The 18,211-nt window shown below is 38.3% G+C and overlaps 1 protein-coding gene across 7 annotated transcripts in view; it reads right to left on the bottom strand.

Annotated features, from left to right (window-relative positions):
* Positions 1–1,793: 1,793 nt before the first annotated feature.
* The window catches only part of LOC111875073 (coiled-coil domain-containing protein 142), a 42,844-nt gene continuing 26,426 nt past the window's right edge, over positions 1,794–18,211 (bottom strand). For 5 of the 7 annotated variants that reach the window (XM_023871122.2, XM_023871124.2, XM_023871121.2 and 2 more), the window contains 6 exons: positions 14,374–14,664; positions 13,338–13,448; positions 10,992–11,148; positions 8,654–8,789; positions 6,055–6,263; positions 1,794–2,460 (listed from right to left, as the gene is read on the bottom strand). In XM_023871122.2, the coding sequence (XP_023726890.1) occupies positions 2,306–2,460; positions 6,055–6,263; positions 8,654–8,789; positions 10,992–11,148; positions 13,338–13,448; positions 14,374–14,664 (1,059 nt within the window). In that variant the 3' untranslated portion in view covers positions 1,794–2,305. Of the gene's footprint in view, positions 2,461–6,054; positions 6,264–8,653; positions 8,790–10,991; positions 11,166–13,337; positions 13,449–14,373; positions 14,665–18,211 lie in introns of those variants that run through there. The other 2 variants (XM_023871125.2, XR_002844666.1) reach the window with 2 other exon arrangements.

An 18,211-nucleotide genomic window follows, 5' to 3' on the forward strand; every position in this document is an offset into this window, starting at 1 on the left:
TACTTCGGTTTCCCCTGCCATTTCTTCATTGCTCCACAATCACCCTCACCTATCATCTGGGGCTGGCACAATAGGCCAGAAATGGTCGCAGTACAAGGGACTTAGTCCCATCCCACTAGCAGTAAAAAATAATAATAATAATAAATAATACCATATTACAGTACACTCTAAATTAGAATTCAATCACAATGTGGGAAGAACACTTTCAGAAATGTAAGTGCTATCAATTTTGATTTATACACTCATACACAATTTTTCCCCCTTTTAAGGAATCTACAAATACTGTTGCAAAATCAATTTTACAAAAGCTAAGGGGGAGGGGGCACAGAATTTGGAAATGTATTCTCGTTTAAATATTTTTTAATAGAATATTTGAAGAGGTGTAATCCCAAAGATATGTACAGTTCTTCAGTACTCAATTTACTCTACTGACAAATTTGTCGAGCATTCAAGGGGCTCAAATATTAAGAGTGATTAATTGGTCTGTGTTCTTGTATTATATGTTGTTGAGACTCACGTGTTGTGTGGCAGTATGTATGATAACTGTGGTTATGTATTTTGTAATATGTTACAATGAAACTGTATTGATGATATGGCTGGCCAATGTACGTGTAATGGCAGGGAGTGCAATTGTGCCACATATAGTTATTATGGTTGGAAAGAACGTGACTGTGGTGTTTCCACAGCCTATGTGGGATGTCTTGCACTGTCTGTGTGAGGCCTGATTATTTACTATATTGGACCAAGGACATATGATGTGTGGTCATCATGAATTTGTAACGTATGACATGTTTTATATCCAGCCCTTTGGGGAGGCAATTGAATTGATGAGAATGTAAATATAAACTAATATTTGAGTTGTTTCATTCTGGTCCGTCACACTAACAGCATTATAAAAGATAAAACAATTCTGTCCAATGTGACTGGTGAAGTTTTTCTTATTTCAGTTCTTAATACCCTGACATGTTTCGGTCCTTAGAGACCATCATCAGAGGGACATCGATACAGTTTGCAAACCACTACTACAATGGGTGTTCTGATGTTAAAATATATAGACATACAGTGTTTACAATGCACAAATAGATACAAAATCCAAAGTTTTCACAACTACAGTGGCTGTCTTGATATATTAAATTTTTTTAAAACTTTTGTTATTTAAGTTAGAATTTATAAACCACATAGGTTTGTGTCCTCTCTCTTATCACCTCTCTTGACGGGGGCCGAACTTGTGCTGCCTGTCTTTCTTGAGGAGGAGGTACTTTGACGTTGTTCTGTGGTTGTTCGTGGCACGCTGTGTTGTTTTTATTGAAATAAGAAAAACTTCACCAGTCACACTGGACAGAATTGTTTTATCTTTTATAGTAAACTAATATTATTACCAATTAAAACCTCCAAGCAAAAATCTGGCTGCTAAACCCTGCACTTAAAGCCCTTAGTCCTGTAAGATAAAGATAAAGACATTGAATTTCACAACCACAGCACCACAACTGGTCTCTGGGTTAGAGCATGGGTAAGTACCCACTTAAATACAGCTTTGTATTTTAGATGTGAATGGTGTCTATGGATGTGCCCATTGACAGAGTGTGCAAATAAAGGGTTGAGTGATCTGTTCTGCTGATAAACAATGCTTCCTTTACACAGGAAAATGCAGCCCCCACTACACAACCACCAGTACACCTTCCATACTACATATGCAGAAACCCACTAACAATTGGAGAGAATCATATTGTTTGTAACTGGAAAAACTGCAAGGAAAGGGCAATTTTATAATTATTTAATTATTTCATCATTAATTCTCATTTTCTCATGTTATTCACTCATTCCTATTAGCATGGAGGAACAGAATCTAATTTCATAATACAGCATATTTAAAAATACACCAATCATTCTAGATCAATTTCACAACATTACATCTTGAAATGACAGACATCATCTTACCTACTGTGAGAACTGACTTCACAGTTTCCAATTTATTCCACTGTGAAAGTTAATATATTTTTAAGAAAATTGTTATAAGAAACAGCTAGATTGAGGTGAATGACAGCTTCATTTTTGGCACCAAGAAGGAAAAAGGCTGGTGTCCACTGACTATGAAGTTGAGTGATCTCCTTTGCCACTCTGGACATAACATTAAATAGAATAATGCTCACTGCTATCACAGCAATATGACAATAATCCAAGGCCTCTTGTAATGAGAAAAACTTATGAAATATTGTGGACTGTCACAATCTCTCTGAGTCTCCTGTTCCTGCTTGTTATTAACATTTTAAATCACTGAGAATGATATATTTCTGTATCTTGTTTATCAGCTGCTGCAGCACTGGGAATATGCACCACACAAGCCCTTGCGTTTCGGAACTCGAAGCTCCAGCCATTGCTCCTGATTTGGAACAAACATCTCAGCTGGCATTGTATCCAGCCCTCCTGAGTGGATGGAGCCTCGAGGAGAGTCTTTGTCTTCTGAAAACAAAGGATGTTCTTTTTACTATACCACAGAGCAAGGCATAAATATCCAAGAGCAATGTTCTTGGAATTATGGGATTTTTGGACTTTGTCCATCATTCGGTATTCTGAAAAACTAGAGAATGCAATATTTCAGAAACTAGATCTGCTTCCATCTTCAGGTGAGGCGGTAAGACACCTACTCTGTAGGTTCCCTTAGAAAAGGTAACCTCAATTACTGGACATTCTTTTATTGGAATACTAACAGATGACAATCAGGTAAGTATTCTGAGGGGGCCCTACAGCTTAAAATGAACTGTGAGGGATGGAGAAGACATTCACAAATATTTCCAAACTGAGACTGCTTGCACAGCAATCCAGTACCACCAATCATGAAACCACTGCGTCATACATTTCCTAAAACAGTTTCATAATGAATCATCATTTATACACAGAACCGTGATTTTTCATCCTTCACTGTTCGTTATTTCAGTAAGGAAACCATCCCGATGGGAGTCATAATTCTGTTCTTCACAAAGTTAATACTGCATATATTTATAAGTAAGAAAACCCAAAATATAAAATAATCATTCCTACTGAAAATTTTTGAAGCAAAAATGATTTTATTTCTCCTCCAGATGAAATTCTAGCTGCAATTCTCTGGCATAAACATTAGAAGTGCCCCCCCCCACCCCCCAATTTGCTTTAGTGGTCTATCTGAGGGTCCAGAGAATACTTTTGTCTCAAAACATGAACCTGGTAACAGTTCTTCTTTGTCCTTCCTTCATTGCCATGCATTGGTCCTGGAAATATTGTATTTCCTGACTGAGATGCAATTATAAGCAGAAAATAAAAACTTATGCCACCTATCCTGAAATCTTTTCAGTCTACCAAATATAACTAACAAAAATAAAGAAAATATTTCTGCAATGCATTTAGTATCACATATTTTTATCCATTTTAAAATTACAGAAAATAACTATAAAAGAGTGCAGTATAATGTGTCCAATGCTCCAAGTTACTAATAATGTTTTGAATCATCACATTCATTATGTACATTCTCTCTTCAGCTGGAATCATCATTAGTTGACAAACAGTCATAGAATTAGGCCACGGTTAACAGAATGGTAAGCATTATTTTAGAAATATTTGTGCAAAACTGTCACAATTTTGAAAAACAGAAAGACACATGCAGACACTAAAAAAATATTATTTATTTCTCTATTACATAACTAGATAATATATCCAGGCTTTACACTGATATCAGAATGACTGTCTACTGCTGAATTTAAATAAAAGAAGAAGCTGAAAGAGGACATATTCAAGTTTCCTTAGAAATGCCAAAAATGCTTGCGATACTTCATGGAGACATGAGTTTTTATAAATATCATAGTTGTCAGATGTCTATTTCATTAGATATAAATGAATCATAGTTCCTTATGCTTTCTTCTTTGTCATAACAATCAGATGACCCCTATTCTTGAATCAAAATAAAATTTGGAAAAAGAAAAAAAAAGAGCCTCCTCTTACAGTTAAGTAAATATGATAATTAGCAGAGATATTACACTTCAGAAAAGTGTAAATTTCAAATTTTTTAGATGAAATTGAGAAAAATTCTCAATCTCAATTTGAACATCAATTTTTCATTCTTGAACCATAAAATTTTTCTGATTGCTGTTTCTGCTTTGCATATCACATCAAAACTGATCAGAACTGTATTTACCCAAATGGAAAATTAGTTCCCCCCCTTTTAGGGGTTACAAATATGAGTCATCATCATGAATTTGAATGACAGTATATATATATATAAAGTGCTCTAATCCATTTAAGCATTTACCATGTTCATAGCACAGATGACATCAGAGAACACTAGTGGTATCCATTATTGTACCATGTATGAATAGCAAACAATAAAGTGGAAGACATATATATTTAAGGTCAGAAGCCTTGAGATTGTCTGAAGTACCACTAAAGTTATGAAACACAAGCAGTAAATCACCATTTTACAGTGTCAAGAGATTCTGCACTAATGCAAGTGTCACACTCATAAAAATGGCAGGGAACAACAAAGAAAGACATATTAGTGTGAAAGGGAGTTACGTGTCAAACAGTATTGGGTGCTACAGTTATGGTGTGTATTGTCACGATTATATGGTGTGTAACAATAGACAGGTTCTGGATTGATGACAAGATTTATTGGACTCCTTGACACACACACACACACACTAGTGTCCATATTCATCACTTCACTAGCTGTTCCTTGATAGCGATTTTCAATCGAAGACATTTTCTTTCCTCTGGATTCCCGAATGGTCCCCAGCCCCAGCTACCAGCTTCTAACAGCAGCAACTCACAATGACTGAACCCCAGCAGTCTTCTAACTCACTCACTAACTCACCAACCAACTGCTCACTAACTTGTCCTACTCATAACGTCTTGACATGGACCACAGAGAAAACACCTTTTCTCTGTTGCTGTTTATGGGCCACTGCCTAGTAGCAGTCATGGTATAGTTGATTACTTTGCAGCCGTTGCCTAACAATGAGTCTACATGCCACAGTATTTTAAGACTATGACAATTAAACATGAAGAACAAACACGACATGTCAAGAAAATACTGTATCTTCCATGGCAAACATTCAAAGGTGGAAACAATGCAAACCAGAATTGAATTCTATGCAAAAATTATAGTCTGTACGAATTCAAAGAGAGAATGAAATGTCAGTCTTGTGCAACATAATTACAAAAGAGGCTGACAATTTAATTCAGCCTCAAGGTGGTGTGTACAAATGGCATGAAGGAACAGGTTTTCTTTAGAGCAAAGATCTTCACTTTGAAAAAAGTTACCACCATACTTCAAGCCATTGTCAATAAAATGCCAGTGTATTCTGATATGCCGTCAAATTACACAATCAATTATGCAGGTGTGAAATCTGCCATCATAAGAACATAAAGCAATGAAAACCTGAGACTTTAATATTAACAAGTTGGCAGACAGCACTAAACTGGAACCATGTGTGTGACAGCAGTGGCCGTGCCATAGCTCAAGCGGTTAGTCGCTGGCTTCCCACTGTGGCAGCCCGGGTTCAATCCCAGGTCTGGGCAAGTGGGATTTGTAGTGGACAAAGTGGTGCTAGGGCGGGTTTCCTCCGAGTACTTCGGTTTCCCCTGCCAATCTTCATTCCACCAAATTCTCCATTTTCATAATCTCCTGGAGCAGGCTACAATAGGCCAATCAGTGACCGAGTGGACCCAATTGGGCTCCACCCCCACTCAGTGAATTTAATTTTTAATTTAATGTGTGACAGCAGCTGCCACTGAGGGAGCAATGTGACATGACAGCTGAAAACCGATATATTTGAATGAGTAGTGGTATAGCCATTTGTAGTTACAAATTATTAAGTGTTCAATAAATCAAATTATCAATCCAAACCCCATGTCTAGTCACTAAGATGTGAAAATACTACATTCAAGTTATGCAGTTTGTGTCATGAACAAAAAGTTGGTTTTTTTCCTATACAGAACTTGACAGTTTTTAATAATTACATTTTATTGCACTGAGCAGAGCTGAGTTAACCCATGGAAATACTGAATGAGGACAAATGACCTTACCAGTCTTGCCTTTACTAGCAGAGATGGGGGATACCATAGCGATAGGTTCTCCTGGATGACGAAGTAGCAAACGTCCCACCCCCTCACATCTTCGCAGGACCTCACTGTGTGCCAAGTGGTTCCGCACTTCTGTCTGCAACCATGGACATCCTTCCAGCCAGTCTGGCACTGAGCCAAAGTCCACCAAAAGCTGCAGTGCACCCCATTCACTGCAGCACATAAACACAGAGAATCATAAAAAATTCAGCACATTTCAAGCCATTACCATGCATTAGAATTACGCATGAATGCATGCATGTACTCATGTGTATGTGAGCGCACCTGCCCCTCACCCATCCACCCATGCATGCGCGTGCACATACACATAGAAATATATGCATATACATTTTATGCAACCAGATTTATCATAAACTCACACTGGAAGTAAAAAAGCCAGAAACAAGAATGTAAGAACCTTCACGTATACAGATGATGTTATGTTAAAGAAGAATAATGAAGAAAGACTGAAAATTAACTCAACAAAAGTAGAAAGTTAAGAAAAATCCAATTTACAAATAATTTTTGCTATGAATATAAACACCACGATTGGCTGAGAAGATAGACATGCAGGATAATAAATGTAATGACAGCATTTTAGACGAAGAATGAAATTTTCGTTTTTGGTAGTAAAATATCATAAAGCAGAAAAATTTAATCAGATATTACTAAAAAATTTACAGACTCAGAAAAATTTACCTGATTGCAGATGTGAAACTGCAGAGAAGATAAGTGTTATGTGTCTTTTATCTCTATTTTCATTTTCATAGATCCTTACTGGCTACCAAAGCCATCAGATATAGAACATGTCACAATTTACATATATTAGTTCTGAGAAGAGAAACTAGTCGTCTTTCAGCTATATTCATAAAAGGAACCATAATTATACAATTCAATAATTTAATAATTTAACCAACATGTACAATTCATCGACTAGACATTAATACCTTCTTAAGCTAATTTCTTGAAAATACATTGTCACGTGTTGGGTATATAACGCAACAAATAACTTCACACCATCTTGGATCTAGTGAATTTATTGAACATTCGCTCTTACAATTACACAATTCACAATTTCCCAATTACTGCCATCTGCAGTATCACACTTACTGCTTACATTCACTCCGGTGAATGCTAGACTGCAACTGACTGGTTACTCTCTCTCAAAGTCGCTCGCAGCCAAAAAGGAAGGACACATCACAGACACAGTACACACAGAAACGACTCCCATAGTGGACGAACCATACTATACGCGAGTTTGAATTAAGACATATAGGTGAATAATCTTAACAAGTTTCAGTATCTACAAATTTTATTATAGTTGATGAATAATGTACTTTCTAAATCATTTTATGAAAGACACAAGATGGCAAACAATGTAATAGCTTAGCGTAAATAACGAACCTGAAGATGGCACTATGTTGCTGAAACATGTAGTAAGAAGCAACATATGAAATTGAGTGCACTACAAGACGGCCATTACCTATGTATCATGGATGAAAATCAGTGCAACAGGACGCAAAAATACAACATAACCTCTGCATATTAATTTTTTTTTATAATCCTGTATTCTTAACTTCATTGATCTAACAATTGCTATAAAAGTGAAAGTTAAATGAAAGTTACTGCAATGATACCATGTTCCTGTTTACATTTTACAAAAGAGAATTACCATGAAAAGAGTTGCAAAATGTTTTTAAGCTGTTTTACCATACATTTCAGAACCTTATGTTATTACATTCCCTACTGGAGGATATACAGCAGAATGGAAAAGGCGTTTTCAGGGAAGATCAAACCAGCCAACAACTGGAGACAAAGTACTCTTATCAAAAAAAGCTGTCATTTGACCTTTCTTCACAAGTCCCCATAATGTGCATCTTAAATATCACTGGGTGACTCCTCATTCAATGTAACCACCATATTTATATAACTATAAGAAGAGTTGTTTTTGTTTTCATTTTTATTCAAAACTAGGGAGTTGGTTTACTACTTAAATTATAAAAAATGCTTAAGAGAAGGCATGTGTGGAAAGACAGACATCTGGTAACTGTGACATAGAGTAAGTCCTAGTTAATGGGGGGCACATGGTAGCATAATTGGTTGAGGCACTATGCTACAAGTCGGAAGGTCATCGGTTCAAGTCCTGGTGAGGTGGAATTTTTCAATTTACCTAAGCCTTCCAGCTGCACTATGGCCCTGGGGTCAACTCAGCCTCTAACAGAAATGAGTACAAATTGTTACAAACTGTACATGATTCCAATTTTAAACTAAAGGTTATTGGGCTAATACATGTAATTATGTGGAATTCAAGAAATATACTATTTCCGAGGCTTGCATATGGAAAAAGTGCAAAATACAAAGCAAATTTAGAAGGTGAAAGTTTTATCAGAAAATAGTACTTGTATATGGGGGAAAAGTGTTGTTTACCTGGATAAGTAATAGGATTTTTTCCCAATTTTCCACTGTGAAGACAGTTTATCTTACAGCTCAGAAAAAATGGCAAGTAACTTCTTGGTTCAGGGTCTGTCTTCCTTCAGTCTCCTTTTCTGAGTGATATGCATACCTGAACTTTATGCGATGCATATAAATATGATCAAGCCACGCTTCACAAAGCAATCTCAAAACTGTTGTACCAATATTCTGTTGCACTGGAGTGGGAAGTGATGACACTGCCATAAGAACCGGACGGAGCACACGATCTGCAAAAAGCAAACATAGGTTTATAGGCTGACACAATTTATTTATTTTTGGGGGGTGAGGGGATGTAATATGTGAAATGACAAGGTAACTATGAAAGTTTTATTATTCTCTGGTATATTACATTATGCTGGTCACAGCAGCCGAGCGGTCTAAAACATATACTGTCTTCGCTCACTTGGAAACCGGGATCGTGGGTTCGAATCCAACTCAGGACATGGATGTTTAGTTTATGTGTGTGCGTTTTTCTGCATTTGTGTACAGGTAGAAGCCTTGAACCGAGCTGATCGCCTGCCCAAGGAGTCCTGCCAAATGTGTAAGATCTAGAAAACCCGAAGAGAACGGAGAAGTTAATGGAGGTAGGCCTAGGCCCACTGGGGCTGTACTGCCAAGGAAAAAAAAAATTACATTACATGATTTAAGTTTAAAAATGTAACACAACTGAGACCCTTACCATGAATTTTGTGTTGGCCTTCCATTACAAAGACAGTGTCACATGTTGGGCATGTCACGCGACAAGTAACTTTACATGGGTCTCGGATTTAGCGAATCTTTATTGGACACTCACTCTTATACACCTTACAATTATCACCACCTGAAGTGTCACTTGACTTCTGGCCAAATACTCCAATGCGACGTCTCAACTATCCTTGGCCGTGGTTGGATATCAACTGTCTCTGGCGGTGGCTATCCCAAGATTGTCTTCTTCTCAATATTCCAGTATTCTAATCTTCCATCCAAGGGCCAGGCCCTTTATATAAGGCGCACATGGACTAAATAGAGGACACCCCTCGCCAAGGTTCGTTCTCACGTGTTCGGCAATCCATTGCTTCGGGAACGCTCCCTATAGATTACACCAGTAACATGTCTCGTCTCATCCGTTGTTACTCAACGACAATTTGTTGCTACGATTTTGACAGTCACGTTGTCACGTAACGGGCGCAACAAACTCTCTGTAGTTCATCTCTGGGGAGACGCGTTCGTTGCTTCAGCATTCTCTACACAACAGCTCACTGTTATTGCACTGCCATGGAAGTACCTACTCCAAACACGTTACAATAGTATGGGCACATATGTTTCCATGGGCCATGACTGTTAACCTTAGAGAAAGTATTTCTGCACTTGCGCACAGGATTTAGCAACCTCTGCTATTACACACCAGAAAATATTGTAGATTCTAAAGGGTTCTGATGGCTGTGTATAACACTCAGAATTACTAGGTTTTGGACTTTTTTCATGGCCTGGTATTCTGTAAAACTGAAAACATGATGTTTTGGAAACTGGATCTGGTTGAGTGATTGAGGTTAGCTCTTTCTATGGGATCCAACTGAGTAGGTGTCTTGGCCCCCCCCATCACCACCACCTCACCTGAGGACAGAAGCAGAATACTGGACAATGGAAAAGTCCAAAAACTCAGTAATTCTGAGAAAATATTGTGTATTCATATGCACTTTTCATGTTCATTAGGCACTGGAAAATGTAATGATAATGAAGAGCATGAGGAACTTTAAGCCATTCAATTGCTCAAGCAAAGGCTACTTCACCCATAGAAATATCATGACTCAAGTCCAATGCTGTGATCGAACATGTTATAAAGAGTTATATCACTATTACAGTGTTGAACAACAATATTTTTAAGGTTTACATGGCAGATTTTGACATTTAAACTTGCAGTGATAAGTGAAATTATGAAGCTCACACACATAGTTCTGAATGCAAGGACTAGGAATGCTGGGTAATTTCACAAACTTACAATATTGCCAAACAGACCTCACTGGTGTATGCACTGTTACTTCTGTTTATCAGATGGAGGTAAGTAATAAAATTCAACAGGCTTTCACTTACAAATAAAAATTTAAAATTTAAAATGTTTTTGCAGTAAGGATTTTACAATAACTTGTCAGCAATGCATACATACATACTGCCTGCTTCTTGCTGGTGTATTGTTTGGCTCACTGTTTCATATTAAAGACAGAGGCACTAAGTTCCTCTGAAACAATGGTGAACTTCTAGTGGAGGACATGGCACTACACCCCAAGTGACAGTACTATTTAAATTGTTCCAAACAGTAATACATCAAATCTTTAGAACAACAAAAAACAAAATATGATATGCCCAAAAAAATGTTTTATGCATCATGGCAATCTGGTACTAGCAAGTTATTAAGCCTTGTTCCCATATGTATGGATTAACTTACAACTCACCAAGATATTCTTGAACATATGGACTAGCAGGTTTAGGAGGTGCACCAGACGAGTGTCTCCAATAGTGTGGTTTGGGGAAGCACATGTGCAGGTTGGCAAGACTGATGGTGCGGCAAACAGTTGCCATGCCCTGGATGCATTCATCTGGCAGCAGCTGCTGGGAGCAACACAAGCCTGCAGTTCAGGAACACATCAGCTCTCACCCATAACACCTTCATGGTAAGAAGGCTCTGTGACACATTAGTGAGCAGGAAAGAATGGAACGGATATATACACCACACCTGATTTCAAAGTCTGTAGTTCATCTATTTTCTGACAGATCTCATTCATTGATATCTTGATGATGGGTGACACATCATTATGGAAAACAAATAACTACTGTATCACAAATCACAGACACAAAGGAAACAGAAATTTAAGGGACTAAAGTTGCTTCACCATTCTGAGGATTATGGCTGCCAGGTTAGCATGCTTCCCTGCACAGAGGGTGTGTTTCATGAGACATCAACTGACTAACTGTTTATGTTCCTCAGTGATCAGGGAATGGTGCATGTGGAATTCATCCTCCAGGGACAAACTGTGGGCCAACTACTTAGCTGTTCTGTGGCATTTATGGGAAGATGTGGAGGAAACATCTCAATTACCAGCATACTGCAGATTGGTTTTTCTACCATATTAATGCTGATACATAGGTTATCCAGAAAGTAAGTTCTGATGGGCTATTGAAAAAAAAAAACCTATTTGCAAACCACTTATATCGCCATTTGACGTACATACCGCATGCTACTTTTCAACATAGTTTCCACCATTGTTGAGGCACCACTTTTTGTATCCCTACATCATAGAATGATTCCACCTGCGATAGAAACCATGTGTTAATGGCTTCTTTAACCTCATTGTTGTCATGGAACCACTGACAACCAAGGAAAGTTTTCAGATAATGGAACACATGAAAATCACTTGGTGCTAAGTCTGGGCTGCAGGGAGATGATCGAACTGTTCCCAGCCAAATGTCACAATGAGATCTTGCGTTGCAGTGGCAGTGTGTAGGCAGGCATTGTCATGAAGCATTACAACACCCCAACTAAGCATGCCACAATAGACACTTGCGTTGATTGTTGAGCCCTGAGGCAAGAATTCCTTGAGCAAAATGCTTTTTCTGTCCCAAAACACTGTGCACATGATCTTGTGAGTTGAAATGGTCTGTTTGAATTTTTTCTTTATTGGCGATGATGTGTGCCTCCATTCCCTGGACTGCTCCTTCGATTCAGGGGTTACATGTGACACGCATGTCTCGTCCCCTGTGACTGTGCGGCTCAAGAAGTCATTGCCTTGCTCACTGTATCGTGTCAGAAAGGTCAACGCACTGGCCTGCCATTTCTTTTTGTGTTCATCTGTAAGCATCTTCAGCACCCAGCATGAGTACAATTTCTGATAACAAAGTTATCAGACACAATTTCGTGAAGAGGTGACCGTGAAATTTGTGGAAAATCCAGGGAAAGTGAGAAAATGGTGAATCATCTGTTCTCTTCAATCCTCTCTTCCACTGCACACACCAAATCTTCATTAACCACAGATGGTCGGCCGCTCCGCAGATCATCATGCACATTTTCGCATCCTTCATTGAAGTGTCTCACCCATCTCCTTACCACTGAATCACTCATGACATGTTCTCCAGACACCTCAAAAGTTGACGATGAATGTCAGCTGCTTTCATGTTTCTTGCATTCAAGAAACGGATTACAGACCACATTTCACATGTGGCAGACTTCTCGATTTTCTTGAACATTGTAAACACACATGACAAAACGTAAACGAGGTTTGATTGTCTGCAAATGGCATCTGTGCCTTCCAAAAGGACCAACAAACTCTGCATGCATGCGCACCATGGTGACCGCAGTGCTGCAGCGGCAATATTTGTAAACGGAACTCATTCTGTGGATACACCTCATATTACTCTGCTTTGTTTGTGCATGGATATCTGGATAAAATGATCAACAGTTTTCCTGCACCCTATGTACTTCCCATATACAAAACTGTGAGATTCTTTTTCTTTTCTGAAACTCAAGTTGGCACTGAATGTGAATAGATTTGAGGCCCTCATAAGCTGCAATTGCACATTTCAAAACAGAACTTCTGCAGATGCTTTAACAACTGCAAAATCAATATACTTCCTGCAGCAAGTGAGAAGAATAGTACTTCAACAGGGAAAGAATGGAATACAGGTTAAACTCAATTATCACAGAGAAAAAATTTGATGCTGAACTTACTTCATCACAGCAAATACACTATGGTACGAGATTATGATGACAATGACAGTGATGAAAACAAGAACATTCAACTCACCTTCAACTTGCGGATATTATCACGGATCTCAGAGGTTAGTTTTGAACGCATCTTGGCACACACCATCACGTGTTCACTATGCATCTCAGAAAATCCTTTGTGATCTGTAAGCTAAAAAACATGAGAGGAAAATTATACTCATGTGGAAGAAACATATTTTCCAAATATATTCTTTGTGATTTGCACCTGTCTTTGACATTCATTTACTGCAAATTCAAATCTACTGTCATAGGCTAATCATACTGTCATGTGTTAGTGACTGGTCATGGGATTTGGATTGGTAATTGGATTTATTGAACACTTATAAATTGTATCTCACTGGCTATCACTCTCTATCGCAAGCTGTCCGCTGGCTCTGTCTCAACTACAAATAACACTGTCTGAGTTCTCTTGCTAATTCACTCAATCAACTTCACACTACAACAAACATTAAGTCTTCTTCATGTGCTAGGTCTTCACTAGTTGTTGCTTGGCAGTGGATCCCAATAGTGGGTGTTCCTCTGCCTCTTCACTCATGTCCTAGTCTAGAGCTATATCTCTAGATCAACCTATTTGGTTTGAGGTTTTCACATTGCTGGAAGTCTACCCTGAAGATGGTAGCATCAGCTATTCCCAAAACATTGGTAACCACTTACCATGATATTGAAACCTATAAGACCACAGTCTAAGCATATGTGCCACTCACCTCACCCTTCTTGATCTAATCACTACCATATTACTTGAAGCTCTTCATGTAATAGAGAACGCAGCTTGTTTATTTAGTTCTGAAAACACTCGCTGAGGCAAAGAGGGAGAAAACCAAAGAATGTGGGAACACAAGAAGTTGAGAGGGAAGGAAATAAAGTAGAAAAAAGAAATAAAATGGAAAAGACAAACGTAAAGAAAGAAGAAAATGAAGACAGAAAGAGCAGAAGGGGAATAAGGATAAAGAAATTAATAAGGAGAAAAGAACAAGGGCAAGAAGGGAGAAAGAAAGAAACATCCAATATATATTACTGTTGGCTTAAGGTGAAGGGTATTATTCCTAACAGCAAACCTTGAGCATCTGAAGTTCTGTGAGGCAAAGGCTGATGTCAGTCTGCGTGATCACAAAGAATGCATCTACGGACCAGGCGTTGACAAGATGCCGTGCAGTATTGGCAGCCCATAGCCTTGCTGTGTGCACAGAATGATCTAGCCTGTGCAGAACTGGAATCTGTTCCACAAGTGGCAGATCCTCCAATGCCTGGGTTGGAAGCAGGTCAATGGGCACCATGGGCTCACATGCATTGCTAAGACTCACCAACTGGTGCAGCAGGTCAGCAAACAGTCGGCCACACACTGATCCCTGTATAACAGTTAACACCTTCCTGTCACTCATAGCACGAATACAGATATCACAATAGCTGGAACATACACAAAGTTCTGAAGAGAACTTGTTATGACTACATTCCTTAAAATGCTTCAAATTATATGCAGAGGTTTGTAGGAACTGCACATTAATAAATATACAATTTAGTCATTCATTTTTGTCTGTAATTTCCATTAGTACAGACACTGGCTATGACAAACTTGCCAGATGTAACTTCAAATTTTCAGTCACCATGCTCTAAACAGTTAATAGAAAAACAAGTTCTGGGAAGAACTAATCCCCTATTTTTCTTTCACTAGAAAATCTTTATTGTGTATGTGTAGGCAAGTCAGTACTTCTGTTGCCTAGCAATAGCCATAGCAATAGCCATCTCCTTGGTCTTTTGAGTGTTACAGTTAGCATTCTCTCTTCAGCCTGTCCCTATGTATTAGGAAGATATTCAAAACAGACAACAGTGTCTCCATCTGAAAGACAAGAGGAGGAGGTCTGTGCCTACACTGAAAGGCCAAACCTTCCTCTTTCCAAAGAGGAGACGCCATTTATAAAACATGTATATGTCTAGGAGAGAACAAAATCTTGTGGATGTTGCAATCAGTGTTCTCTCCATGGTCTGATCCAATGTACTGTGGAGATGTTCAACACATACAATATTTATTCTCCATGTGAGGGAGAAGGTCCACTGCTCTGCTGTCAGAGCACCTACACTGAAAGGCCAATCCCACCCTTTACCAAAGAGGAGACCCCACTGCCTAGCAGTGATTGGGTGACCACACAGTTACAGACAGAGAGGAAGAAGACTGGATAAGCCTACTCTAGAAAGTAGGTTAAAAGCAATGTTCTGTACAGAGTTCATAGGCATTCAAGACATATCTCCATATAAAATTCCACATGTGTAATTACATTAAAACAAAAGATAATTATATATTTCACATGGCTGCCATGTTGTTCTTCTCAGTTGTGCAAACGAAATGCTATAACAAACTGCATACTGTTTGAAAACCTATCACCATACAAAACTTCAGGACCCATGACTATCATGATAGCGATACTGATGGTAAGAAATCAAAAAGTACACAGGTATGATTCTCATGCCAGTTTTTCTAAGATATTTGTGGAACACAGACATGATGATCCCACTGACCTAATTTTCCTTGTTAAATATGGAAAGCATGCTAAAAATTAATTTAATAATAAAATTATGAAAATAAATTCATGAAATGCTTGTTACTACTCAGTTCAGAAACTCATAATGTCCAATCTACTTTATGAAACAGTACTAATGAATATTTTACCAGCTGATTTAAGATTATAAATTTCAAATGCCTTAAAATAATAAAATATTAATAAAACAAATAGACTAAGGAAACCATGAAAAACCTGAATCAGAATTATTCAGAACCTGGGCAATATTCAAGACTATAAAGTAATGACAGATCCTGTAATCACTTGCCAGTGTAATCAGGGCTGGAAAAGGGTACAGACACAGGTAGACATCTGCTAAATCTGAGTGCCTTTTTAATCCAACCAGCACAGTTTGACACAAATGTTACATCTAGCTTTTAATTTCTCTATCTGTGGTTTAACATATACTGTACATTCAGCTGTAAGCCTAATTTCTCTGGCTTGCAAACACAGAACAAATAATACATTTGTGATGATGTTTGCTCTGGCCTGTTGTGAAATAAATGACCTCTTTGTTGATGCATCATTAATCATGTATTTCATGCAGCCGAGCAGGTCAGTTTGAGCATAAATATGTGACCTCAGAGTTATCATAGCTGGCCCATCAACAAATCATGTATTTTTATGTTAAATGAAGAATGTAAGTGTCTGCATTGACATCTGCATTTTTTAGATCTGTAGCTGGATGGACAGAAGTGTGGATGTTGCATGTGCATGGGAGATGTAGATTCCTGTGTAACATTCTTGTTAAGTGTTTTGCTAGCTAATATGCATAACTGCAGGAGGTGATTTCCTAGGTCTTTGTGAGCAAAAAAGTTCATATAAACATGTGTCCGATTTTGGACGGTTATGGAGTTATGACCGTTTTAAACTCAGAATAGAAGGTAACGATTACTGACAATAAATGGAACAAAATAATAAACCAGCATAATACATGATACATTTAATGTATGAATATAAAGTTAACTTCGTGAAATTACCTTTAATTTGAATTTATTGGTGCCTAAAACTGATTTTTGAAAACGCCACTGCCGGCCGCAACACAGGCTGCCACTCGGTTGTGAACCCGCGCCTGACATACCAACCCTCCCCGCCTTAGGTACATCTCAAGTGTCGAGATAATGAGAACGCTCTGTCTGTAACTGGCTAAAAATAGCGACCCGCCAGCTGATAGACGCAGTTCACATAAGGGCGTGTGCAGGAATGAAAAAACAGTCATAACTCAGTAACCGTCCAAAATCGGACACATGTTTACATGAATTTTTTTGATCACAAAGACCTAGGAAATCACCTCCTGCAGTTATGCCCTAAAGTCGTGAAACACCCTGTATATATTATGCTATGTTGTTGGGTTGTGTTCTTTATGATTTCTGTCAACTGTTTTTCTTGTGCGAAATTTTGTGTTTTGTGGTTGACTCTGCCATTTGTCAAAATGAACAGCAGTTTTCCTTCTTTCAGATTCTGTAAGACTGTTATCTGTTTGATTTGTTTCATCCTGGTCCATCACACTAACAATATTATAGAAGGTTCATTAATTCTGTTCAGTGTGACTGATGAAGTTTTTTTATCAACAATGTATGTTATTGTTAAAAACAAGAAAGACACTGAAAAATGTTATGGACAATATGGCAGCGTCTCTGGTTAAAGGAACAACCTGAAACAGTCACCATTTCAGGAGTTGGAAAGTTCGTTCATCACACGGTTTAAATAAGTTAGAGGCAGCAATGCAGAAACCTGTGGCACACTGCTGAGAGAAAATGCTCCATATATTGCCACAAGTTTTGGAATTACAATTTTAACCCCTCTCATGGCTAGATCAACAGTTTCAAGCAGCAAAAGTGTCTTCTAGAAAACTGTATCGGGAGGGTACAGAGGTGTACACTCTTTAACAATGGGGCAATGGAGAAAGGAACAGATACTCAAAATTACAGAGGGTTAGAAATATAAGAACATTTATAATGCTGGGACAGGGCTGTTCTTCAGGCTTCTGCCTAATGAGACACTGAGTTTGAAAGGAATTACTGTCAGTGGTGAAAACAATTCCAAAGAGAGGAAAATGATGCTGTTAGCTTGCAATGCTGATTGGACCAATAAACTTCTATCCTTAATTAATGGCAAGAGTGAAAACCCTTATTACTTTAAAAATGTCAGAGAGTTGTCCACAAAATACTTAGTGAAGAGAGAAGCATGGATTACACTGGCCATCCTTGCTGACTATTTAAGGGCACAATGTGTGAGGTGCAGACCTTAGGACAAATGGTGGATGAAAAGTTTATGTGTGATGTGTTGAGGGGGAGAAGAGGGAGGAGGACGATGATGGAGGGAAAGTGAACTTCCAGCA

Source organism: Cryptotermes secundus, unplaced genomic scaffold (assembly GCF_002891405.2).
Source record: "Cryptotermes secundus unplaced genomic scaffold, Csec_1.0 scaffold2553, whole genome shotgun sequence".
Classification (NCBI taxonomy): domain Eukaryota; kingdom Metazoa; phylum Arthropoda; class Insecta; order Blattodea; family Kalotermitidae; genus Cryptotermes; species Cryptotermes secundus.